Source organism: Anopheles ziemanni, chromosome 3, assembly GCF_943734765.1.
Source record: "Anopheles ziemanni chromosome 3, idAnoZiCoDA_A2_x.2, whole genome shotgun sequence".
Taxonomy (NCBI): Eukaryota; Metazoa; Arthropoda; class Insecta; order Diptera; family Culicidae; genus Anopheles; species Anopheles ziemanni.
The window spans coordinates 29,188,208-29,215,902 of record NC_080706.1 but is presented as its reverse complement, the minus strand read 5'-3'; the positions used below and the strand labels follow the sequence as shown (position 1 = coordinate 29,215,902).

The window sequence follows — 27,695 nt, the reverse complement described above, 5'->3', positions numbered from 1 at the left end:
CTTATTCGCGGAAGGAAATGTAAAAGAAGAAAATCAAAAGTACTATAATCTCTTGCGAATATTTGTTTGGTATTTCGAAAATAGTAAAATATGTTCCTCCCGTTCTTCACTTGCTCCTTTCCAGGATCAAAGCAGTACAACCGGCACTGATTTGACCCACTGGTGTTACTGTGTTGCTTTGATGTACGCCTCCGGTGGTCATAGGTCGACCATAGTTTCGTTCGTTCATTGTAGCGAAGTCGAGAACAATCCTAGAACTGCTTGCTCTCGGTTGAAGGTACGAGCGTTTCGTGGCTCGGCGTGGTGGCAAAAAGAAAACCATTGTACTTTCTGCGTTTACTTTCTGCGGTTAAACGCCCTCAGAGGAGCGCGGTACCTTTTGCTCGGAGAGTGTTTCCATACACCACCAACGGTTGGAAAAACGGCCTTTGATCTTTTCGGGCGCACGGTATGTTTTGCTTTCCTATGCCATTCGGATGAAAGTTTTCCCCGAGACACCGGTTTTGCTGCTTGCTGGGAGGTGATGGTGCTTTCCAACCAACTTGCCGGTTGTTCGCAAATTCACATATTTTTCATTTCGTCCAAGCATGGCGATAGATAAGATGGTAGCGTAAAGCGTGATACCGATCAAGGATGTTCGACAAAGATAAGGATGGATTCATGCTGTCATACTTAAGGTAATTCAAATAAACTAGTTTTAAAGATTTTCGAAATATTTGAGCTCGAAAACACGGAAATTGACTATCGAATGTTGTTGAATTTTTAATACAAATCTCTCCTAAGCTAGCTAAGTTTGGTCTCTCCTAAACTAACTCAATACATTTTTAATTATAAATGATAGTCCTAGAAATGGATATGGACCTAATTCCCAAGAGTCAACATAGTCTAGACACCGCTTGTACTCTCTTGGGAAATAAATCATACTAGACTCTCTGTCATATAATTCCCAAGGTACTCTCCTATTGAGTAGGTTTGTTTGAGTATTCTTTATTCTAATGGAATCTCAAATGAAATTTTCAGTTTAAATACGTTAGTATCTTTAATTTCAGTTGCTTGCAGATGATTTTCCATTATTACACTTTTGTGCCATAATTAAACTGGATCTACTTAATGGATTGCTGCTTCATGGTTGTATGCTCCTTTAACCATTGTTTTACATCACCTTCAAAGTCAAAGTACAGATTATCGAACAGATTTGAAGCAAACGGTAGCAAGAATCACGAACTTTTGAAGCAGCTGAACGTGCTACTCTATGCAATTACTGCACGTAAGGAATTTTGTAGGATAGAAGGATCGAACATAAGACTCAACCAAGCCAACCAATCAATCAGAAGCTTATTTGCTCTGTTAGGTTGGTCTGGCGCACCGAATCAAAGGGGAAAAGTTCGGAGTGGTTTCTAAAGGGCATGATAAGCAGCTGAAATCTCTTACCAGGTAGAAGAAGTTTACGGATAGTTTGGAAGAGAGCGTGCGGTTGGAAGTGAGAGCTATTGGAATTACGTTTTTAACAGCACTTAGCAAACTAAGCGACTCATAAAATTAGTTCATGAAAAGTATTTTGTTGAAATGATTTTAGTGCAACGAGAAATGTTTTTTATGTAAAAGATTATAATAAGTTTTCCATTATTCCTTTATTTTTCACAGCTTTAGACGCTTCGATTTTGGTTTAATATTCCTTTATGCCGTTCTAGAAACTCACATATTGTGTGCCCATACTTCCAACTGCTTGAAAGGTTAAGGAAATGGTTGCACCTCGGCCGTGTTTTCCACCATCGCCATCGATTGAACCGGAAAATTCCATCTTCTTCGATCGAAGACGGGCAGCGCCATTCAGCTTTTGCGCCTGATTGGACGCCTGGTTGGGCTGAGATAGTGCTTTGCGCTGCATTCCTTTAGGCAACGATCCGAATGTGGCGGCTGGTAGTTTCGTCTTGCATGTACGTGAATGCAACAGCGTCGGCTAACGGTGAACCAAATGGTGGCCCTCCCCTTGGGGGAAGGGAGTGGAAAAGTCCCTCCGGGGGACTCCGTGAGAGACGGGTTCTGATGATCGTGTACAAAATTGGTAAAATCCCTTCGCTGAGTTGGCTCCGAGAAATGGTGTCTCTATTCGTGCCGGTTTGTCGCTCATCCCTCCAGCTCTCCGTTTCCGACCCCTTCCTCCCGGAGTGACTCGAATCGACCGAATTCGACGACTGCAGCGACCCGGAATCGATACGACGACGCAGCGACCGACAATGATGCGGCATGATGCCAAGGGCCCATGTTTGGTGGTTTGATTCCGCCTCGAGGCTTGACTTGTGCGCACGGAAGCGACGTGAGACGTGAGGGTTGGGAGGATGAGCCCCGCCGACTCTATGCCGATGTCTATTTTCCGAAGTGCAAGCATAGACGCTGCGGTGCTACCGGTTTTTCCGGCACGCCGAGTGCATTCTGCGTGCGATGACGCTGCAACGGAGCGTGATATTCGGGTTTTTTTTCCTCCTCTCGCTCTCGAAGTATCTCCCATCGGAGATGGTAGCAGTAACGGATCGTGGCATCTACTGCCCCGGGGCTCGGTAGCCGGAAGATAGCGCGGGGCCAGAGAATGGATCCAAACAGTGCGGCTTCACCGATGAATGGAGGCTACCATTACAACATTACAAACGACGATGCAGTGAATTATGATGCAGCGCCGGTGGTCGGCTGGGTTAAAAGATTGGATCCTGTACCAGTGTTGAGGAGGGCTGCGCTGGGTACGGGAAACGGCGAGCGAGAAAGCTAGAAAGTGTACGTGCGCCGGGCGCGAGCGAGGGAAAATTGATAAAAGGCAAGAATGACATTGCAGCAGTATATCAAGGCGAGGCGATGAAATGCATACGGCACAAAATCGACCGGGAAGAAACCGGATAAAATCAATACTCTATTGAAAGTTGCCATGGGATGGGAAAGGGAAAACGCGGAGTGTTGACTTGTTCATAAAAGGTAAAAGGAAACATAGCACTTCATAGTCCGTTCGGAGAGTGCATCGTTCGAAAGTTGATCACTTTTGCGCCGTGCAACGAGTTGCACGCTTGCATGTAGATAATAAAAGCGTAAGGGTATATTTTCCAGCTTGTCGTCTGTGTGATTGGAAGTGGAGGTATTTTTAGCTCCAAAGATTGCCGCTAACTTGAGGTATAGGATGGATTTTTATGTGAAAACATTCCAAAGGTGGTTTAAATCATTATTCCAGAACGAACAATTTAAAAAGAAATACAAATAAACATATTATTTCAAATCGATTCAATAGGGTAGATCCCTCTCAAAAGTGATTGTTGGGAAAAATGCAAAAATCGAATTTTATTCTTTCTACGATAACTGGAGTGCCGGTTACAAAACACTGGCGAAAATTGAACCGGCTCGTTAGTAACGTTACTTCGCGTTGTTGATTGCGCGCTCCCTATCCATTTCCACCGCCAATCATTCGAGAAGACGTCGGAAAAAAGCGATCGTTCCCTGTTCGAAATATAAGCTGGAAAAACTTTATCTTGTCGCGGAACGATTCTGCTTCGAGGCAAATCGGCGAATATTCGTTGCTCCCTCGGTTGACTTCCGGCAGACAGTTTCACCTTCACTTGCGCCCCGATAAAAGGGTGGCCAAAAAATGTTTCCGCACCAAATATTCACCCTAGACTTTTGTTTTGCTTTCGGAGACTTTGAAAAACTCACCACAAAACAATAACTCTTCCAGAAGAGGTCTGAGCACATTTTGCAAACACAAATAATCTGTGGAATTATTTCGCGGAGGTGCCTAAACGGAACAACACAAACCGATTGCCGTGGATATTTTTTTGCGCGGGAGTGCCTTCACGTGGGTGCAATCGTTTTTGGTGCGTTATTTTTTTTTACCATCCTACTTTCGTTCGGCAATTGTTTTCGATAAACGGTTGGCGACGTAAAACTTGACTCATTATGCAAATTCTACCGTAACGCGAAAAACGCGGGTTTGAGTAGAAACGAGTTGGAGAAAATATTTATTTCCACCTCGTAGAACCACGAGGATGCGAAGAATATGGTAGCAAAGTACTTTGAGTTTAAATGTAGCCATAAAAAACGACAAATAGGTTAAACAAGTCCGTCGTATTTTAACAACCAAGTGAAAGTCGGAAGAGTGTTTCTAGGAGATGCAAATTGCTGTTCGGTTCCAACTAAAATGAGACCAAGTTGTGCAGGAGATGCACACGACACATTCATTTTCCCGTTTGCTGCTTGAACCGGATATGCTATTCGTTTCTGTTGATGTCATCCAGATGAGTATAAAATCTAGTTTAGTTTCGTTACACCGCCTTTCACAGACATTTTAATTTAGCAGCTAGACTTAATTTAGTTTTAATTTAATCGTCACGATTTTAATTGCGAAACTTGCTAGTAATTGATTCATGCAGATAATAACAAGAGCTTGCTGTTTTGTAGTATTGAAATTAAAAAATATTGTGAGGAATAGTTATATTCGAAAATATCAAAATTTAAGACAGTAATCAAAGCTGAAAAATAGTGATGAAGTTTTCCCAACGTCTTATCTTCGATCGAATGATCAATCCCGACCGATGATGAAGAAAAACAGGGCCGTTGTTTGGACGGAAGTGAGAAAAATCTGTCTGTCAGCAGCCACTCGAAGCCACTTACAAGACGGCATCTTTACACTTCCCGAGCATGGTTGTTTCGATAAAATTAATGTTCGGCTGCTTTCTTTCCCACCCACTCTTGATGCAAGCGCATGGTCGCCTGACAGCATGGTATCTTCCCCGCCCTTCCCACGGGTCTTGACGTTTCGGATGCACGAAGAACCACAACCAGAGCGTACCCAGAAGCGTGTGAGAATGGATTGCACGCTCGCACGCACGCACGCACGCTCGATTGAGTGCAGTGTTTGTCGGAAGTCGACAGCGTCAACCAGATTCTTGGCAGCGCGTATCTGTACGAATCGATTGGCGTGTTCGGTAGCACTCGCCGGAGGGTTTTTGGTGGGCTGAAAACGTGACTTCCCGCACGGATAGCTTCGCTGGCCCCCGATGATTAATCGCCCTCCGGTGGCACCAACACCGATTGGCCCGCTACCAACTGCTTGACCATTGAGTTTTCCGACGAAAACGTGGTGGGAAGTGGGGGGAAAAATCGGAATATACTCCCAATCGGCCTGACTCCATTTCGGGCGGATGAATGAAAAGCGAGGTTCTGACGGTTGTAATGCGACCCGTTGACGATGACGTGATCGATGAGCTTTTCCTCCCATTCGTGGAATGGAATGAGAACACTATGGGCTTTAGGTATAGTATAATTGAATTATCTAAAGAATAGTTAAAAAATCGTAAATAAAATATTTTAAAGTTTATTGGTATTTTTTGTGGATCTCATCGTTAAATTTTTGTTTCTTGTAGTATTCCATCGGGTTTAAACATTATAAGATAAACTTAAAATTGTGACCAACTCATGAGTCTCTTGCACGGCAGTTCAAAACATACACGGAGTCACCAACCCCCAACTGAGTGCCAGGTCAATGAACCGCTGTTGGCATTCTGCCACTAAAAGGATCCCTTCTGATAACCGTACCCTCACAACCCATATCGATTAGCCGTGGGTCGTTCAGTTGATTCGGGATACTTATTTGCAGATTCCCGCGGGTGTGCTTTCCATGTGTTTGCACTCTTTTTTCTCTCCTATGTTAGGCGGCGGATAAAGATTTATGTGCAACTATGCTACCTTTCTTCGGTGTCCAACAATCCCGAGCTGATTAATGATTGTCTGGTGTATTTATTCTTCCTCATACTACATGCTCGGCCGGTGTAGTATGTGAAGAGCTTTAATGAGAGAAATATTTAGTTTTTCTTTTCGTTAACCCACTTTATTGGGACTGCGTCGAATGTTCATGGATGTTCTCGCTTACCATTTGTAGTTTTTTAAATGCTCTGTTTTTTTATGATGTTTGATTTTGAATAACAAATGGACCAATTAACAGCTATTGAATGCAAACAGTTTTATACAAGTTCCTGGTTTGACTCGTATCAATTGCATCCTAGTCCTAGAATGCACCCTTCCGGTTCGTTGCGTTGCAAAACAATATGAAAATATTCAACACCAACTTTGTGTTCCCCTTTTTTGCAACGATTTTTTTGTTATCGTCTCAATTGAAATCAAACATCGCTTCGTACACTCGCACAGAAATCACTTTCCGTATCAATCACTTCACTCCACTCGCCCAACCGTTTGCCGGTTGCAAGGTAGGGTATGAATAAAACATTTAATCCTTCCCCGTGCAACGCTGAAATAACGCGATATTTATGCTAAACAAATCGGTGCCCGGTTTTCCGGTAACGTGATCGATAAGTGATTATCGAGAACCGTATGCGTCCGTGTGTGTTGCCATAAAACGGCGCGCTAAACAACACGTGAATCCACACTCTAATGTGAGGCTAACATCATGCAAAAATGCAATTTCCAAATGCACTTCGCATAGCATGTGTAGTTCCACCCCTCTTTGGGCTGTTTGCAACCGATATCATCGCCACAAAATCGCAAACTCCGGTGGAAACTCTTGACGGACGGACCAGATGGCCCGCGTCATCCGGTGATTTGTGATCGGTTTGTTTATTTTTCGATCTATCACGCATCGAACAAGCGATAGGCTGTTCCTCCCGTGCGCGGATGGTGTCACAAAATGGCGTTATTGGCATTTACCCAAAAGAGTGCACCAGCCCAGGGACTCGCCCTGTATCACGTTTACTCCAGCTGCAAAGGTTATCTGACCGACGGAGGCGACGATGTACGGTCGTGTCGGAATTCTCCGGCAAACATAGGGGGTTTGATTTTTTGCATTTAAACTACGATCCCGGCCCGGGTGACATCCGATACGATACGAGAATGTATTCTATTGCGCCGGACGTTTCGCCTTTGTCTGGAAAACAGGTCGCTCGGATGCTACTTTCAGTAGAGCTATCTGACGTTGGGAAGCGTTTCGAGACGATTCCAGCGACAAGATACCTCTGCGGCACGTGTTGCTATTTTCGGCTTCCATCCGAGGGCTTGGAACACTGGAGGAAGATTGTTTACACACGTTCCAGTTAATATCGGACGTAAAATCAGCTCGTCTCCCGTCCACGCCGTCGAGTGTGATGTGATGCCAGTGCGCCTCGATATGTCGTCTGTCATCGTCCGAACCCTCTGTTGACATGGTCGTTCTGGCTAGCCTCCTCGTCGGCTCATGTGCCCCCTTGTTCCTTATCCGGTGGCGGTGTATCGTGATGAAGATGTTTTCTGAAACTACCCATCGCCGACACGAGTGATTCCGGCGAGTGATGGAAGAACTGTTGTGTTCTGTTCGGTTTGGAAGAGTGGTGTTATTTTTCGAGCCCGCTGTTGGACAAATTGGGCGCTATCATGTTTCGAAGTGGAGGGGACCCTGCAGGTTTCCCTTTGGATGAAGGAACCAGGCATGACGTCTGGTAGTTTTTAGGATATCTTATCCCCCCGATCAGGGTCAGCTGCGTTCGGTGTTCCGCCGAGAAGTGAGTGAAGGGACCGTAATATATATGGCCTGTTTGAAAACACGTTATGATTTATGTTTGGTTATAAGTTTGTAGATTTTTGTTAATCCCATATTTATGCCGACAACCATAACGCGGAAAGTGTACTATCTTACACGCCGTGTGTTTTCCCACTTCGTTCCCGCTCGTTCCAGGTACGTTTGTCAGCTGGTTCTCATCAATAATGCGTCGTCCCTCCGCGGGCGGGAGCCGTTGTTTGGGTGCGTTTCGAAACCGATAAACGGCCTGCGGTAAGCATTCGGTTTCCTCACCGGCCGACGCCAGAATTTATTTATTGAAATTTATAAACTTGAACGCCACCGCAGCGACGGATTGGTGATTTATCGCTCCCGACCTCTCACCGGAACCGCACCGATTTGGTAAACATATTCACGCGCCGCTGGAAAGTGGTTTATTTTAAAACTGCGCCGTGTTTTACAACCACTCCAAACGGTTAGGGGCGACGAATATTTTGACTGACAAGTATATTTTGTTGTATTGAGTCGGATGGTATCTGAACTTGTTTAGTATGGGAGAAATAAGATTCCAAAATTATGATTTCAGTTTATTTTATGATTTTTCTGGGAGTTAAGAGCGAAGTAAAGTTTATGTTTAAATGAAGTATTCTATATTTTTGTGTCAGCATAATTATGTCACAAATGCTCATTGTGAATGCCATTCCATCATTTCAAACCATTATTTGAGCAGAAATTAAATTCTCTTCCGGGAATACCTACCCCAAACCCACTTCGAAGTGTAAATCATAATTGGATTTCTTTTCACGTGAAATTGCTTGTCAATCAACCGGTCAAAAACTAACAAATTTAATGGATAATTATAGTCCCCTCCCCCCACAAAGTACGGCATCGACGACCGTACGCATGTCCGCATGATTGACAGCTGCTTTCGGTGACTACATTTATCGGCTCAAGGGGTTGTAGGTAGAGACACTTCTCAGGCGAGTTGTGGAGGAATGAAGAGGATGTACACAACCAGCGACATTCTAACAGTACACGACAAAAACGAACAGTCACATAAATTTTGTCCATTCACAACTTGTTCTTCCCCACCCGTTCCCTTCGCCCGAGGGAAGGGGTTTCTATGTCCGGAAAATTGTCCCCGGTAAAACCCCCCCAAAAGCGGCGGGTCTCACCGATTTGACGTTTATTGTTATTTTTATTGCCGCTCGGTTTGACAACCTTAAATGACCAACGGAAGGGGAAGTCCAAAGAGAGGAAAGAAGTGTCTTATGTTGCTTACTTTGGTAAGAAGCGGTAAGAAATCACCCTCCGTCTGCGAAGCGCACAGACGCAAGCTGTCATTTCTGATGTCCGCTTCACCCCGAGCCATGTCTAGCCCGTAGCCCTACGTCACTTAAAAATACACCGATGGGTGGAGAAATGGTACAAACTCAACACGGTTCTTCTTGTAGGACTTTAAAAACCCTTCGTCGGAGCGAAAACGCAACGTGGCTAGTTGTCATTTTTTGTCAACTACGATGTCCGTACTCATCCCGACCCGACAAGTCATTGCTTTCGGGCGACTTTCGAGCTGGCTTCGGAACGCCTTGAAAAGCCGTGTTGGCTTGAAGTACTCCACCAACAGCAAGACACGGTTGGCACGTGACACAAAAACGCGAGATCAAATATGACGGTGTTCCTGTTCTTCTAAAGCACGTTGCTCTCCGGTTCTCAAAGGAAACGAAACGCGCCGTTTCACCGAACACATGTAATGGAAACCGGTTCTGGAGACTTCTTCTCCTGTTTCCCTATTCTACCGCCTTTTTCCCGGGAAGTTTGTTCCATCGGCATGGACCATGGATGTGAGTGTTACATAAATGGCCACTCATGCTAACCGAGACGTCAGCCTCTCCGGTGTCGCCCCAAACCGTGTGCGTTTGACACACTTTTCATTCAATCGCCAGATCGCTCCCCGCCATGCTCAATGAAGTGTCTGTGTGTGTGTGGGTGTATTTTCCCCCTCTCTTACCTCTACGTGTGGAGTTCTTATCGAGAGGAGGGCTCCAAGTGCCCACGAAGTGCTTACGGTGCCGGAATGGTTTTCCGAGGCAAACCATTTTTGGTCGCGTCTTCGACCTGGTTCGCCCGGCATTCCCGACGTTCCACGACAAAAGCTGAACGGCAAAAATACGTATTTGAGCTCGAACGTACCTCCTCACGGTGAGGTGAGTGCCATCGGTGGCTCGCGGTTGTGGGAAAAACGTGCGCCACGAAAGAAAAATATCGTTACACATCGAGCACGGCTTCTGCCGACGATCATCAAGGGCCGGTAGCGATGATCGGTCGAGAGGTTCCGTATCCGGACCACTTAACAGGAGTTCACCTTGATGCACATTCGTTCAGCTTTATCGACACGGGGCTCGAGTGTTTCGCATATTATTACCACAATGATGTGAGATTAAGTGAGTAGCAAAACACACCGGGCTGCTTGAAGGAAGGCAGCGGTTCTTCTGCTCCAGCTTTAAAGTGTTAATGCTCAGCCTCTCTCCTGCTTAGTAGTTGAAGAAAGCATAACAATGTCATTGGAGTGTTTTTGATGTTTGAAAGCTATTTAATGTGTATCCTATCTCAGAATTATGAAATCAGACTGAATTGGGTTGGATTGCATATTCACACTTGGCTTGAAGTCTGTAAACCCCTATAACTCTTGTACGAACTAACTCGGAACGGACGTAATGCACTGACGAGCAGATAATGTCAAGCCACGTGACAAACCGTTACAGTAACGCCCTCTTGCCTCGAGAACAGCACACAGTATTGCACAATCCAAGGAATGCACACGCCCAGCCGGAACCGCGAAGAGCAAACTTCGTTTCCGGGGGAGCGCAGACACCATTAAAAACGGGGTCCACGCGTGGGTCGGGAGTTTCAATGTTCTTCTCGTTTTCACCCCACTGACCGACTTGTGGCGGGCACTTCAGAAAGGTGAAGGTAAGGAGAATGGACCGTAATGTCAGGGAGGGCAAAGAAAAGCAGACCCTGGGCGAATTTGTGCCAGTAGTGACTAAGCGGCATTTTCCGGAAGCCAACGCCAGCAGTTCGAATGCCGCTGCATACTGTGGTATGGCTGTTTTTCTTTAGTTTTTGCGGGTTTGACGAAGGTATAGGCCGGGAAGGAGGAATGGAAGCTGCGAGGAGGAGGATGGAGTCGGATTTCCTCACTCGTCATGAAGTTTTCCCGCTAAATATAGCCCCGGATGGATGGGTGCGACGTGTCCCACTTGACGACACACGGAGGGACAAGAAGATACGCTCGTCATCGGTTCGGTCCGGAATTTTCCCTCGAACGGGCGGGAAAGCGTCCGGGCACGTGACGGGGAGCTCTAAATTGAAAACGGGAGATGCGGTTTGCCTTCGTGTTGGGCGCTACGGGTGATTCAGCTCGGGCAGCTGTGTGGGGATGTGTGCTCAACACCAGGAGGAGTAATAAATTTGTTGCATAACGATCATCGTTTCGAAAGCAATAATATTAGGTCACTGTCGGACCCGATACGGAGCTGTAGAACCAATGTGTTTGGCCCCTTGAGACCATTGCCTGTTTGTACTGTAAAATTGTCTTGCGAATTTAATGTAATAAACTTAGCCTTTCTTATTCGTTTTGGATTATATTCGTTATAATTGGAATTTTAATGAAGTTATCCTTTGTGCCACTTTGATAACATGTGAATATCGAACGCTGTATATGATTTATAGTTATTTATGAACTGAGAATACACTATCAAACATGTTGCTCAATTTGGGAGAAAAGTTGGTTTATTTAAAATTTATTAAACATGGTTATTCACGATAGAACTATTTGGCAACAAGATTTACCATGAACGTCCTTGTTTATCTGTATTCGTCAATAACGCTTAGGACATCCAGTTAACTGCTTTCCGGGGAGAAGGGTGGCATCAAACGATACATGCTCATTACCGCGAACGTAACCATGACGTCTCATTTCAATGGAATCATTTACAAACACTAATGAACTTTTGCTATAATGCGCTCTGATGCATGTCGTGATGATCTGATCCTTGCGGAATGTTTAAACGAGATGTTTGCGAACATGTCAATTAAGCTAGCAAAGTTCATCAACATACCTACCATTTGGCGTATCCTTATGAGTCGTTTTCCCCCTAAAGCTAGAAAATATGGAAAAACTATATGTCGAGCGTTTTGAATTCGTATAACATCTCTTTGATGTTGGTTATGTAGGCTCCAAGTAGAGAAGCCGTGCAATTTGCGTTCGTAGAAAGTTTTTTACACCGAATACGTTTGGGTTGGAAGTACTGGATGGAAGAATGTTAGCGAACAGGTTAGCATTTGGCCGCAAGTCAACCCTCAATGACACACTCATTAGAATACCAAAGCATCCCGCTCCGTGTTCTGCCCTTCCCAACGACGTCGAGCTGAGGTTTATTAACCTACAAAATTATTCACAACGGTACATTGCGGTACAGGAGACACTCCTCGTATTGCTTGGGGTGATTTTTTTTCGTATATTTTCTCACATGTTTGGTGCGGTATCACTCACATTTTTTTGTTTATTTTGTGGTCATATTAAGAACTTTTTCATACAACATTGTTGGCTTCCATAACCATGAAACATTAAAATTGAACAATGAAAAAGCAAGTATTGTTTTACAAATGTAACAGTACCTTATCGAAAGCGGATTTCAGAAGGTCAGTTGATTAATTAGTTGCTATCGATGGTCGTTAGAGCAGAACAACTTACTTCGATAAACTTTCGACCTCAATCCGGATAAGTTTCCGCCGATTCAGCTTCGAAACGTCACTCCAAGTGGAACAGGTCCATAATTTAAATCCAAAAGTGTCAACAAAAAATTAAGACTACCACTGGAGCGATTCTTTCGGTGTCAAATGGTAACTTCTCGATCGTGGTTCAAGTGCGGCCTTCTCGTCCCGCTTTTGGCCCAAACGAATAATTAATAGCAGGCTGTCACTACCGATGGGAGCGTGATTTGTAACGGCGAATGCCGGTAGAACGGTAGCACGGGCAGGAATGTCTTCCCACATTTGTGCAAGACGCAGACAAACACACACACACATACACAACAGGTTGCGAGGCAAGAATTCGCGAGGAGCCTGATTGTTTTATCGCCGGCGCGCGGAGAATGTTAACGGCCCGGGCGAATTTTTCGTCCGCTCCGTTAACTTCGCAATGCGACGCACAACTAATCTAATGTTTCGGAATAGGTGTCAAAAGTGAGTGGGCTATGGAATTTGGCGAATGTTTATTTCATTTTTATTTTTATAAGGCAGGGCGAAAGTCGGGAAAAAAGTTTACTCAAGTGAAATCAGTCACTAAACGTCAAGCGACGCAAAAGTATTTGACAAGTGTTCATTCGCGCCTGTTTTTCATCATGGAATGTGGAAAATTTGTTGCTGTTAAAATTGTAGGAGAAGTATTTTATTTGATACTTTATAGCCAATAGGATCCGATCGGGTTTGTCAAAGATTGTGATTAGATTTCGATATTTTTTTATTACAGCCCTTGCAATTATACGATCGCAAGATGGTATCAACATAGAAATATAACACGTAAATGCTTTTAAATAAAGTAAAGTGAAGTTCGCATATTGGTCGCTAGATTTTCTTTTATATTTGTTTCACCTGTCCATCTGATTCGCGTCTTAATGTGTCACTAACAGTTCACTTATTTTCATCGTTGCCCAAAATCACCTTTTGCTTCCATTCGATCCATCTTTCATTCAATTCTGGCGTCTGTCTGAAACGTTCGTGTGAATCGAACGCGATAAATCATTTACGGAAAATTATCAACGATCAACGATGATTTATGTGTCGCACTCAACGAACAAAACCTTGCCTTGCAACGTACGCTTGGACCGTTTAGCCGAAGAGAAAACAAGAAAAATCTTTTATTGTCGATTGGTTGCGGCGGCGTTTGCGGAACGTGGGAAACACTATGGCCGCAATCCTAGCCCTAAAAGCTCCAACCGTTATGGTTCGAATTTTTTTCTCAAATTTTTGTCGGAATCTTACGTTTCGATTACCGTTTTGTCAGCCGCAAGGCTGCGACATAAACAATCCTTCGAGAAGCTGGCCCACTACGGGGTTTCCGTGCCCGATATCCCTTTTTCGAAGCACGACGCTCACGGAGGAACGGTGTAGGTACAAAATGCATGATTGAAACAACGTCTGCAGAATCTCGCAGAACCTAGCGAACTTTTCCAGTTCAAAAGGTCCGCCCAAGGTTGCCCAAGGTTGCCGAGGCCGGAATCGAAGTGTCGACGGGGGCACGTTGGTCTCCCGGTGAGATGGGATCAAAAGATTACGGTGGTCGGATTAGCTCGGCTAGAACGGCTCAACTTTTCGTGCTGCTGCTGCTCGTTCTGTGTCGAGACGCTGGGAGAGGGTGGTACGACCCTGTTTGGCGGCTTAGCACCATTTCTACCGGCCGTTCGAGGCTGTTGACATTTGATCTGACAGGAATTTTCGGCCTCGTTTGTTGTTCTTTCTATTGCCAAACGGTGGAATTTCGAAACGAGTTTAGCTTGAAATGTATTTCGTAGCCCAATAAAATGGACTCTGGTTTCGAGTCTGCTACTGTAAAGAGTTAACTTTCGGTATGCGATTTTGATTATCTAGGAGTATATTTAAAATAAATCATGATTCTTACAAAATATAACAATACTTCAATTTATTTCAGTGCAGTTTAATTTTATTTCAGTGTATTTCTTTAACTTTATTTCAGTCTGATATTGTAAAGAGTTAACTTTCAGCGATTTTGATGGTCTACGAGTATATTTAAAATCTATTAGGATTTTTGCTTACTACTTACTTGCTTATCTGGTTTTCGGTCGCTCTTTTTTAAACGTCTTTTTTCTATAAATACTTATGTCAAGAATGGAATCTTATTAATATACAAATTAATAAGACACATTTATGTTTCTATTTCTATTTATATGATTTACCATCATTTGGCTCTGATTTCTTATCTTACGAAAGCAGCAACCCAATGCATATACCATTTTATTTTATTGTACCTGCCCTGTTACAGTACTATTTCTTTATTTATCACACTTATCTATTTAATAAAATATATAATAAAATTGGCTGGCAAGGTAAAAGTTTTTCATCTCGCTAGTGCACATTTCTGTATTGCCAAAGTTAACAAAATAGGAGAATGAAGTAAATTTATGTTTTACCCATATTCAAAAAAAGGCATAAATCCACTATTTTATTTGTCAAACATCAAACAATAAGGGGGAGAAAAATGATGAAAACGGTTTATAATGCTTCTGCTCGCAATAAGAGGTATCCAAACAAGATGTTTCAATTCCAACCCACTAACACGTAGTTGTGACCCTGAAATATTCTCACCATTTGTGTTTATTTTGTTACAGTAGATACATCCCACCCTAGAGGCTGCCCTAAAAATGTTATAGATCTTCATGCCATAATGGAACAAACTTTTCACGAACGTTGCATGCAAATGCCAAATACTGCGGGTGAGAGGACACATAAATTCCTTCGGAATACGAGGCTACCCCAACGCGAACTTTCCACACATTCGCTCACTCGCAGCGTTTAAACATATACACAAACACACGCACGATGAAGATGTTTCGTCCCCAAGAAAATGTGTACAACTTCCCGCCGGAGCGAATGGAGTGCTGGGAAAGTCTTTCACTTTGCCTCCGCCTTTTTCCCACTGCCCACCACCAGGTTTAAATTCCTGGCAAAACGAAGAAAACTTTGCCGTTCTTTGCCAGTTGTTTGCCATGGTGAATTAATATCCTTACGCAAAGTTTTCATTCTCCCGCTGCGGGGCGCATTTTTTGGCTCCACTGCCAGCCCGTCCATTACCAGCCCTTATGGGATTCCGCGGATACCTGGTTCGTCGATCGATTCGAGGCATTGGAACGAAGATGCTTCGATGGTTGAGTGTTCGGTCCCGATCGGCGCGGTGGGAGGCGGTGTGCAAAAACGGTATCGCAAAAGTTTCCGATGTTGGCCTCCCCCTCGATTGGCTTGCGTCAGGAAGATGAGGCTGATGATGATGGGCGCCGGGCGACTTTCGAAAGCTCTATCATTCGTCAAAGAATGGTACAAACTTTCGCTGAGCCGAGCCGTCGGGATGGATGGCCAAATCCTTGACGCGAGCGTACCAATCCGAACGCTCGTCACTTGTCCCTAAACGCACCGAGCTGCCCTGGGTGAGATTGGTGTAAAACTTTTCCTTTGGCGCGCTCAGTGAAGCGTCTCTTCGTTGCTTCCGACAAAGGAGAAATGCATGTTGGGTGTTGCTTTTCAGCCGAGCACCATCGTCTTCTACCCTGGGAGCATTTATTAATAGGATCGCACATTTCGTGTGACTTATCGTGAAGGGAGGCGGTGGGAGAGAAACTCTCCGACAGACACCTGGCCCTGCAGGAGTTTTCGGTGAAAAGCTTTAATTGAATGTCGCGATGGGAAATGGCGCTTCCCAGGGACAAAATGTTAAGTGATACACGTTGTTAGGCGGGAAAACTTTTCCGTGCTGCTGCTGCTACTGCTGCCGGATATTGTCTGCCACAGGAAGTAGGCATTATTTGTGTGCCCTACCTGAACGCCTCTGGAAATTATGTGAGGCTTTGCCAATTTTGCCGTAGAGCTCGAGTTTTCTAAATATTTTTGATAGTTTTACTCTGTAACTTGCGTTGTTGAGAACATTGTAATGGTAAAATGCTCACGAAAAAGTAATAATTCCCCCGTCATCTTAGGAGCACTAATAATTTTCAAAACAAAACTAATTCACATTCGTTCTTCCGGGAAAACATAAATCGTTTTAGTATCAACAGTTTTCCACCATTTATAATCGAGTGTATTTTGTATGTTTTATTGAATAAATATCGTGTCGTATGACAAATAACATAATATGAACTATAGAAAAAAGGCAATCTATTTCGTGCTCATCATCGTATGCATTGAATATCTTATAGAATCCTTAATGAAACCTAAGCGCATGCACATCAAATGTAATGACGATTGATTGGACGTGATATTGCCGTCCGATTACCGTTAGCGAACGCGGGTCGTCCATTATTGTGGGCATTAAATTTTCATTTCCGACATGCTTTCATCCTAGAACATTTACGATACTCTGTAACAAGTTGGGACAGATCCTGTTGGGCAGTACAAATGATTACACCAGCCCATATAAAAGGTGCTCTGTTTTATTGAAAATCACCATTTGCTGGCAGAAAATTCAATGACAAGCACTCCGGAGATCAAGCAGTATATGGTTTAACTCTTCCAGAACTGAAGGCGGACAGTGAAACCGAGATATGATAATTACTCCTGTCACGTGTAAACCACTACTTTAGACCATCTATTGTAGAGCTTTCTTGTCAGTAGCTTCACATGGAAATGTATCCATACTGTAAACTTTTACTGTTTATTCCCTTTATTCAGTAACAGTATAACAGATACTGTTTATTCACTTGTTCAACTCCACTACTCACTGCTTTAATGTGAATGACCATTCGCCTCCATCACAAAGTAAATCTTCCTCCGGCATATTCTACGCGTACCTGCGCTGAACCAAAGAATACCGTGGATTACCATCGCTTGAACGTTTGCAATTCACGAGCATCGTTTTCTTTCTCCTGCACGGTAGCTTTACTTTTGTTTTAATCTCTGAATACGGAAGTAAAATTGTGAAAACAAAAAACTAAAATATCGACCAACTCAAGCACCGCTAACGCTAACGTAGGCTAAGGTGAAGCGGCATCGACAAACTACTGGCAATTGCCATGCTGTAGATAAACAATGCTCTGCAACCCGTGTGGAAGAGAAAAGCAGGATTTTCACTCGACTTGATAGCGGAATAATGAAACTTTTACTCTTCGCTCATCCTCGCCATTCGTGACCAACAATTTTGTTCGCCAGGCGTAATCATCATCGGCATTATAATCTTCCCGTTCGCTCACCATGAGAAGAGAGTTGACTTTTGTTCGACGGCTCGGTACGTCTGCTGCTTGGGAGGTGGCTTCATTTTCAAGGATGTAATCAAGAAGCTCGGAATGAATCGCATCGGTTGAGCTTCGTGAAGCTTCAAAACAAAGGATGCTTGAAATATGGAAAAAAAATATATACTGTAATCATATTATCTTCCTTCATAAATTAAAGAAATGTGATGAAAATATTGTTGATGTTAATACTGGCTGCAAACAGCTTTATATAATTATCTGTTGAAACGCAACATTTTATTCAGTTAAGGAAAAAGGATCTATAATGCTCCAATGTTTGCCAGTTTTCCACCTTTAAAATATTATCAGTGGCTCAGAGCTAACTTGCTGCAGCTCATCCATCAGAAACCGCGACGACAAGGACGCGGGGTCGTCCGAAGACCAATTGCATTCATGTCTCAGTGTGAATGCGACTGACAGGCGGAACGCAGCTGTTGCGGGAAACTCGATTCACGTCTCGTCTTGCAAAAGCGGACGTTGTTTTTAAAGCATTTTTCCAAGATCCTACGGAACCGTTTGCGCAAGGAGAAGCCACTCGGCGAACATCTTGGGCTTGCGGTGGCTGCTAAGAAATAAATTTGCAAAGAGGTTCGTCCGTGCATCCAAAGGGGTTGGTGCGGCAAATTGCTGAGATGCATCCGTCAGCCACTTCTGGTGCGCACTTGCTCCAATTCCATCGCGAAGACAGACGGTGTCCATCGTGCTTCGCGTATCCGGTACGGGCTGTGGTTGATCGGACCTTTTTTAATATTATTTTTCCGCATCATCTTTTGTTTTAGTCTCCACATTGCTAAATTCAATTCATTGTACATCCGAATGCTGCTGATTCTTCCACTGAGGTTGCTTAAAAGCTGCAAGGTAATGAACTTATCGTGAGGCACGGTGTAGCGGTCAAAAAAATTGTAGAATGCCGCATCATTGTCCGCTGTTTGTTGGAAAGACTTTTCTTCGCATAGAAACGGGAAGCTTGTTTTTAACGATAAATAAAGAGAAATCTGCTTAAATTAAACTGCTCTAAAGGTACACTAAACTGGCCAGCAGGATTTAATGTCGTCGTAATTCATCATTTCTTATCAATGTTCTCCAATCGGATCGAAACATATGAACAATAAACTTTTGCATTTTTAACTTTGGGTGAGATTGTTGGTTTATAAATGCGCTATCGGGACATCAAGAACAAGTACAGTTTAAGTGAGGGAACATTTTAAAATAATTTGTAGATAGAATCACGACATCATTCCCCAATAACCGACCTAATATGTCTCCATTCTGTTGGGTTCTTTTGCAGATTTTCCTTCACTTGTCTCCGATCCGATAACGACCCGCCAGTCGTTGCCGGGCACGTCGAAAACACCAGAATGCAGCCCGGGCCTCTCCTCAGCACTGACCATCAGCAGCAACAGCAGCAGCACCAGCAGCAGCAGCAACAACAACAGCACCAACAGCATCTACAGCAACACGCCCAGAACCTTCTGTCGGCCCAACAACCGTCGTCACTGACCTCTTCTTCCAGCGCTTCGTCGACGCCACCGATTCAAGACGTGAGCCGCTATCTGGAGACGCTGCAGGAGCAACTGAAGGAAGGCTGGACTGCTCACACGGCCAAAGATGGTCGGCTCTACTACTGCAAGTGAGTAATCTTCAACCAGTTTCCGAGATCTGTGGCGACCCGATAATATCGGGTCCGGGCGAAAACCCTTTCGGCTAGCAAAAGGGATCTATAAGGACGGCAAATGAACAAAAGGCTTTTTCCATTTCTATGCCCAGATCGGGCTCCGCCTTTTAGGGAATTGAATTCGATACAATATACGATGGAATGAAGAGACATAATCCGATTCTTAAATATTCTTGTTCCCGATGAAGATTGCTTTTGAGGGTGTGAATGCCATTGGGTCCACATATTTCAGTTTGCAATCATGGCGGATGATAGCATCGTCATTGGGTTACGAGGATAACTTGTATTTTGTCTTTTATTTGTATTGTTATATTCAGTGGTTGCCTTTTAATTGTGTTTCGATATATTTTTCCAATTTTAAACACGTTGAAAATCTAATTCATGTCCTTGTTATTATTTATCAAAATTTATTTTTGTTTAAAAAAGTACGCTACTGTGAACACCCCGAGTAGATTTGATGTTTTCAGTTTAATCCATCGAGAGAATAGGGTTCATCTGTTGTTTTTTTCCCTTATTTTGCCATTAATCCAGTTTGAATCCAAAGGGGAAGGCTACCCTGAATACGATACGGCAGGTATCCAATGAACCATGCTCTGCTGGTGCATGTCCTTTGCTAACCAACCATCCAATCGCGTAAACCCGTCCCCACACTCTCATCGTCATCCTACCGAAGCGGAAATGTAATCCTCGGCGATACACTGGAACTCACAGCAAAACTCAATTTATAAAACTCTTTCAATTTAATTTTCCTGCCTCATAACAACAGCGCGCAATGGCAGCACAAGAAGCATTCAACCTGCCGTCTTTTCCACTTGCTCTCATATGCATAGTGGAGAAGCAAAACAAAACTGCTTCCCGAAGCTATAACGGGGGGAAAAAAACTTTTGCTTTTGCTTTGTTTAGACACAAATTTTTGTTTTAAAAAATGTGGGAAGAGAAATTTCTTCCACAGCGAACATCCAAGTATTAAAGAAAATTGACTCCTTGCTGGATCCACAGTTTGTATTGAATTGGTTCGCAAGTTTAACATGTTCAACGACATGTACTTATACAATAAATTTACATCTTCGTTGTGACAAAAGATAGGAAACTGAACAAAATATAAATGTATAGAAAATGCATTTTCCTGTTTATGTCCATTCTTCTACTTGACATTTTCGATTCTTGAAATCAACTGTTTTCCTTTCTTTAACTCATCGAACAATGAGTACTCCCATTCGACGAGTGCAAAGCTCGGTGGGAAAGCAAAATTGTAAACTTTCGCCTTACTCACGGCGCTCAAAACGAAAAATCGATCACGTACGTAGTATAGTCGGGCCAAACTCTTCGCTTCTCAGCACATGTTGAACATGTTATTGAAAATCGTAAAATTTATAGTCCTTTCTACTGGAGCATACGGTCCCGTCCGTAGTTGCGAAGACGTATAACATTGAAGCAGCAATGAATCTCAATTGCATTACAAGTAAACGCAAGGAAACGGTAAACACGCTTGCCGATCTGCATTTTGAGTGCACAAATAAATTTGAATTAGCAAACGACGAAGCTAGATAACATTGACTGAGAAGTATCGAGCATGAATTATTTTACACCGTATAGTTGCACAAGAAAGACATAGCTTTAAGGGTGGATTTAATGCTGAGAGCTTTCATTGCTTTATAGTTACGAAATACGAAAAAGCTAATTTATGTTTAAATTTTAAGATACAGTATCAGATTGCCAAACATAAGGCTCAATAAGGCACCCCAACCTTAGTATAGTTTTTGGGGTTTTTTTTACATCCGAATCTTTTGTTCGCATTAATTGAAAAGTTGAATGATTCTTATTGACATTTAATTTATTGATAATTTACATAATTACAACTACATATCTTGTTTCATAAAGTTAAGTATAAGCAAAACAAACGTGTGTTTTGAATTCAAATCAAGCAAAATAAATCTGCTCCGATGGCCGCGCACCATGCGTGCCACTTCCCCCTCGTTCAATGCCAAACACTGTGAAATTGAAACAATCCATCAATATGTTCATTATCCGAAGTAATGGAGGGTCTCATGGTGGTGTAATTTTGCTTACATGTCAACGGAGACGTCTCGTTTCTTTCCCGATCGCTTTTTCGCAAAATGTTGGCAGCTGGGTCACGATGCCAGAAAAGAAAATGACAAACGTACGAAGGTCCTGCGCGGGGTAACCCCAGGAGAGGTTGCCACTCCGGGGACCGCCCGTCGACGGGTGGATATGTGTGCGTGTGCGTGTATATTTTTCTCAACAATCAATTTGGCGCTGCGCTAATCGCACAAATATGACGAGCAATTTTCTGCTCAAGTAGCTAGGATAATACGGAGCACGCTCGTGCACATCCCTCGGGAGTTTCGGTCGAGCGAAAAATCCGCCCCGGCTTTCAGCTTCCGCTGACGACCGGAAGATTTGTCGTTTCCGTCGAGCTCCCACGCGGACCCAAGTGTTTCTGTTCCGTTCTTCATCCCCTCGCAAATGTCCGCTGGGAAATCGATGGGTCGTTAGCTTTAAGGTTTTCACGAACGCATTCCTTCGATTATTTTCCACTTTCTACGTGCCTGTTTTTACGTTCTATGCCATCAATAAAATTAAGCAGTTGTTGGTTGGCAGCAACCTTCAACCTTCAGTGATTTATAATTTTTTTTTCAGAAGACACTTGTTTGACGCTTTCGTGCGTATGAAGGAATTTCAATATGTAATGTTTGATTTCGCTTCATAATCGAAACACGAAGCATTGCTCTAGCTGCATTCATTCGAAAGATTTCCTGTTATGCCAGCGATGGAAACTTGTTTAAGAAACGCATACCGAAAGCACACTTCTGCCTGTCATAGTAATTGATTTGGAGGCTCTTATTTGATCTATGTTCGCATCAATAAATTCACATTCCACATTTGACGTGGTTCGTCACTTCAAAACAACTATCGAAGAGCTTTTGATGATCATACTATTCCATTTCCCACCAGCCACAGATGCGAGCACCTTTAGCTGGATTAAATCAACTATGAACACTTATTGCGATTGGTTCCGGTTCCATCGATGGGCTCGCGTCCGATTGCAGTTGTAATCATCTTCCAGCATCTTCATGTCAATATTGCTAATTCGTCGCAAATGGTTAATTAAGCCAGCTGGACCCATGGGCGTTTGATGCGGTCGTAATCCCGAACGGGACGAGAATAGCCGGCGTCACCATCGCACGAGGAATGTTACGGTTTGATGATAATTGTTATCGCTGTCTGGACGTGGGAGCCGAAGTGCGAAGTGCGTGCTTGGGCAGATGTTGAAAACTGGAAAACTAGTATAGTGTTTAATTCAGTTTAATTTCAGTTTAGTTTGTAACATGGATAAGTTGTGAAGATTTCAAATATCTAAAATAATGAAAAAATATAAACATGAAAATTGAAATGTATTAAAAAATGTATAAACAATTATTACAATACTCTGGATAATCTTTACTTACTTTACTACTATCTCGAAAAGTTATCAAATGTTTGCAAGATATCAAATGTAGCAACAATTTATGTCAACCAGCTCTTGCGCCGTGGCTAACATGAAGCAAAATCCGTCCATGAATGTCCATCTGGAGCTACATGAAACCCATCGTAACAGGCAGCACATTCTACTAATTAAGGACAATGTCACATTGCTGCCGGGATTGATTAGTCACGCAGAAATGCCGTATACTGTGCAACGTACAACCGCCAGAGAGGGACAAACTGTTGCCTGCACCGCAACTAAATTTTGCGGAAAGAAAGGGCTGGATGGTCGGGAAAAGTTCTGCTGGCTAACATTTCTGTCCTTCCGCTCCTTCTTCACTTCGCCATGGGGGTAAACAGGAAGCGGACGGGTATTTGCAGCATTCCGGCCCGTCTATTAGCCTCAATGTTCTTTCGCCATCGGAGAAGGGCAACAAACTTGGCTTCTTCGTGGAAGAACAGGGGTTTTCTATTCGTTAAGAACAATTTTTCTTCAGTTTAAGTTATTGAACTTGATGAGAAATAAGATCGTATTTTGTATAAAATAATCCAAATGCTTTTAAAGTCAATTTGTATGAACTTTAGCTTAGGTTTACAACTTCTCTAAAATCCCAAAGTACAAATTCCACTTCGCTTTTTTCCATTTGTCTTCGTCCAGATAGTTTCTCTCAACACAAGCACAACCAAACGCTAAATACAATCTGTCCATGGCTAAAGAGTTTTCCCTTTCTACCCTTGAGCCCTACTCCCGGAGAAGGGAGAGGAGAGTCTCCTCGGAGACGGGTAATTCAATTGGCACTAATCGTCCGCCCAACAACCGAAACAACCTGCCAACCGGTCGTTCGCAGGTAAGCAGCAGTACGCCCCGATAAATCTCTAATCCTCTGACCATCTGTAGCCGCTTCACATTTCTCGTCGAACGGCTTCATTCTACTTTGCAAAAAGCCGTGTATCCCTTACGAGACACATCGCGCAGCCCCAGACTGCAGATCACTTTCGGGTGGGGGGAAAAAAGGGGTGGGAGCACACAATCGGATGTCCTTGCGTAATTCCTACACCACCACTCTACCAAGGGAAAAAAGGACGCAGCGTGGAGGACGTGTATAGTTTTACGATAATGACGGAATTTTACGACCGTCCTCATCACAGCACGGCCTCCAACCGTACGGCCCCCGGGGGAACCATCAACCTATTCGACCCGACTCCGGCCCGGGCTCGGAGTACTTTTCCTTTTCATTTTGCCGAGAATATCCGGCTTTGGGTTCTACGGGGAAAAACTTCCCACGATTCGTCGTGCTCACACTTTTCGCAAACCGGTCGAAGTCATGTCAAGTTCCTAAATTCTGAACTCCCGGATCATTTAAAGGACTGTGAAGGGGAGAACGAAATGGTAGCTGTGGATGTACACCGTCCTCTGGATTTACGGGATGGATTACAATCGGTAAATCGAATGCACTCCTCGTCTTTCCTATTTCCACCCCCAGTGTTGGCAACGTGCACGTGTTGACTGACCATAAAGCATCGGTGACTGAAGAAGAAAAACCCCGACCGTCGAGAATTAGTATGCACACGTACCGAGGAGATGCAACATGGGCCACCCTTTGCCAGCTCGTAAACCTGTAACGGATTGCTTGCCTTGTATTCGATATATTTTATACCACCGGCGTCAACGTTTCTCCTAATTGAACCAATTTCCGTCTCCCACTGCCGGACACATAAAATCTGCTCGCAGTACATTTGGGACGTCGTCAGAGTGTCAAATCCCATTCCCTGGGTGGGTAGGAAACTAATTGGATCATGTCATCAGTGAAGTAGAAAGAAGGATTGGGCTTGAGGATCGTGCCTAGCGGTTTATGTACCGGATGCGACACCATGTATTAGAGGTCGATATGCTTTACAGGAAATCGGTTTTAATTGATTTTTTTTTTTACGCCAATCAACAATGATAAACATAGTACTAGCAGAAAACCAGGTTCTCCCCTAGCTTAGGTGTGGTTTCTGGATGTCTTTGCTTTTCGTTTAAATTTACCACCATCCTCCTGATTGAACGAACTTCTTTACAACCACCGGCCGGTGCACGATGACAGGAGCTGGTTTGATGAAAATTGGCTGCTTCACGATAACTTTCTTCAGCAGCGGACTTGGAACGGCCAACGCACATGCAATCAGGGCACACAGCCCGAAAACCTGGAAAAAAGGAAAACAAATTGCATCAACGTCGCTACGCGTAGGATTCGATTATCAACCTGCCTCAGAACAACTCGCTAAAGTAGTGCAGTAAACAACTTACCAAACGTGAAAGCATCATTTTCACCGAACAGCAAACGATTTGATGCTAGATGTCTCGCTACTAGCGGTGTCTTTTGAGCTTGGATCAACTCGTACTGACCTAGGGGATGCGAGATGAAACCGTATTTATAGCTGACAACTTCATTCAACTTAAATCAAATTCTCAAGCCAACCACAACGCTCAACGGTGGTAACTGCGTCTGGTGGGGAAGGGATGGTGTAAGTTAAGAACTGTGTCAATGAGAAAAGTCCCTCGAAGACGTGTAAGACGAGACGGGTCTGTAAAAGTGGTTCAAGTATGTGCGAGCGGAAGCAGCAAAACTTGTACTGCACTCAGCAGAAGCTGATGAAATTACTTCCGTCAATGCCAGCGGGGTAGTATGAAAAGTGGCACAGTGTGAGCGACCATCCAAAACAAATCTGAATCGCACAAGAGTTATGATAAGAATATAAGCTGATTAAACAGTTTCAGTTCTCTTACACATTAATCAAACGCTAAACATCTTCTTAAGATATAGAAGTCTAACTGAAGCATTAAACGATTTGCATGTGATTGAAAATCATTCATTCTATCGACAATTTATACAAAACTTTACCTTCTTCAAACCGACTTTACCGTTTGGGTTGGTGCTTTTTTCCACCACTCGGAGCACCAATCTAATTTTGTCTGCTTCCGGAAAAACTTCTCCCAAAGTGTGTCAAGAGCGCTATCACTCGCTTCCAATTTCGTTTGGGGTCTTAAAGTTTTCGCATCGAGTACCGTACCACAATTTGATTCAATTTCGAACCGGAGTAGCGATTGGATCCTTTGCGAAGTTGGTTGGTGTGTACTTAACGGAAGCGGAAACCAGTTAGTCAGATTAATTTCTTTCGAACTGAATTATCTTAACGAAGAGAACTCATATTGCTGAAACAGGATCGTATAGCTATCGATCAAGGTGGAAAGTGTTTTTGATTGAATAAGTTTTCAGTTTATATTACTAATCACTTGCTTTATTGATCTATGATTGGTTTGGCTACATTATGCAAAACTTTAAATGGGATCAAACAAATCAAGATTTTGTGAACTCTTCTTTCCGTTTGACTATATCAACAATAATCTACTAATAACAACCAAAGTCAAAAGTCAGGACTACATTCCCGTCCACCATGCAAAGTTCGTACAGGGCACATGCTCGCCAGATTCCTCACAGTGTTGCATCACTTCAGCAACGGTCATAATGCCGCTATTTACTTCAGAGCAATCATTGTTTCATATCCGGATTAAATTCTTAAGCCACCCATCTGCCTTCGCTACGGACCGAAAACCACAACTGTGCTCACGTTTTCCCAAGGGCCTTACGTACCGGGACGAGTTCGACATTGTTGCGAGTTTAATAAGCGAACGAGTGGCTGGTGGTAGAAACGACCTCGTAGGTCGGTACGATAGCGGATGTTGTAGGCTGGTGCGTGCTAGAGCGTCGAGTAGATACACATTTCGGCGTTCCATGCCAGCCGTCGAAGCCCAGAGATTAAAACAATGAAACAACGGCTCACCCGAAGCAGGTATGCATGCGCGCTCTACGTCAACCGGAAGCTCGGTAGCCACTTATACGGGCGAGGGCCAGAACTGAATGGCGAGCGAAATCGATCATTACGCCCACGGAGCGCAAAGAAAATCCCGAATCCCGAGCCTCCAGTACGGCCTAAGTATTTCATTTTGCTCCCCAGTGATGATGCCTTTTGTTTTTCCCGGAAATCCCTCACTTTTGCAGTGGACGTTGATGATGGGGCGCAATTTCGGGTTACACTTATCAGCAGTTTCAATGAAGAGGACAGACAAGTGGCTGGCAGGGTTGCGCATCGCAATGCATGGATTATTGGGGCAACGTACGAAATAATTTGGTACTTTGTTATAAACCAAGCAGTTTTAACTCACAAATTTCAAAATATTGAGTATAAAGATCCAAAATTATTCATAGCCTAAAAGAACATACTACCTTGTCAAAGCTACCCAAACCACTGGATCCATCATTTTCGAAGCTCGACACCCCTGCCTTACCTTGGTGCTCTCAAAATGGATGCTAAAATTAGCAAAAATCGATAAAAATCAAGGGCCCATACCGAAGGGCCCGACCTCCACATCCGTCATCTCCGATCTCCACCAACCGTGCGGGGTTCCAAATTGAAATCAGCTCCCTCATTCGACGCTGTAATGGCGTACTTCCGTTGATTAAACCATCCATTTTGGCCGTTGCGTTTGATTTCGGATCATTTTTTTCCCTCTGGAGCTGGTCAGTCCTTTTTGATTGCCCGACCGAACCGGTTTCCGGAAGGACAAAAAACCATCAAAAAAAGATCAACGTTGCGTTAGGAAAAAAGTGGCCAGAGTCCTTTTGGGTTGTGGGCGAAAAAAACTGCCCAACCAGTGGTGCTACCTCTGAAGCCATTGGAAAATCATTGGAGTTGAATTTTTACATCCACGATTGTGTGAAAAGCTCAGGATTAAGTGGATAAAAAACAGCTCTCCCTCACTTTCCTAACACACCGTTCGACCAAGCCTTCGGAGACGGAGGTACGATTGGCCCGGTTGATGCGGTCTCCGTGGAACCGGTTCGATTTCGTAATTAGATTTTGATCAGGCTCATGTAAATTTAATGAGATTACGTGATTCTTTTAGGCCGCCCGAGGTGTAGTCCTTTGGCTTGTTCGTTATCGTTGAGTTCTT

The 27,695-nt window shown here is 43.7% G+C and overlaps 1 protein-coding gene across 1 annotated transcript in view; it reads left to right on the top strand.

Moving 5' to 3' along the window:
• The first annotated feature begins 18,896 nt into the window (after positions 1 to 18,896).
• The window catches only part of LOC131288158 (uncharacterized), a 57,183-nt gene continuing 48,384 nt past the window's right edge, over positions 18,897 to 27,695 (top strand). The window contains exon 1 of the mRNA XM_058317271.1: positions 18,897 to 19,168. Within this exon, the coding sequence (XP_058173254.1) occupies positions 18,897 to 19,168 (272 nt within the window). The remainder of the gene's footprint in view (positions 19,169 to 27,695) is intronic.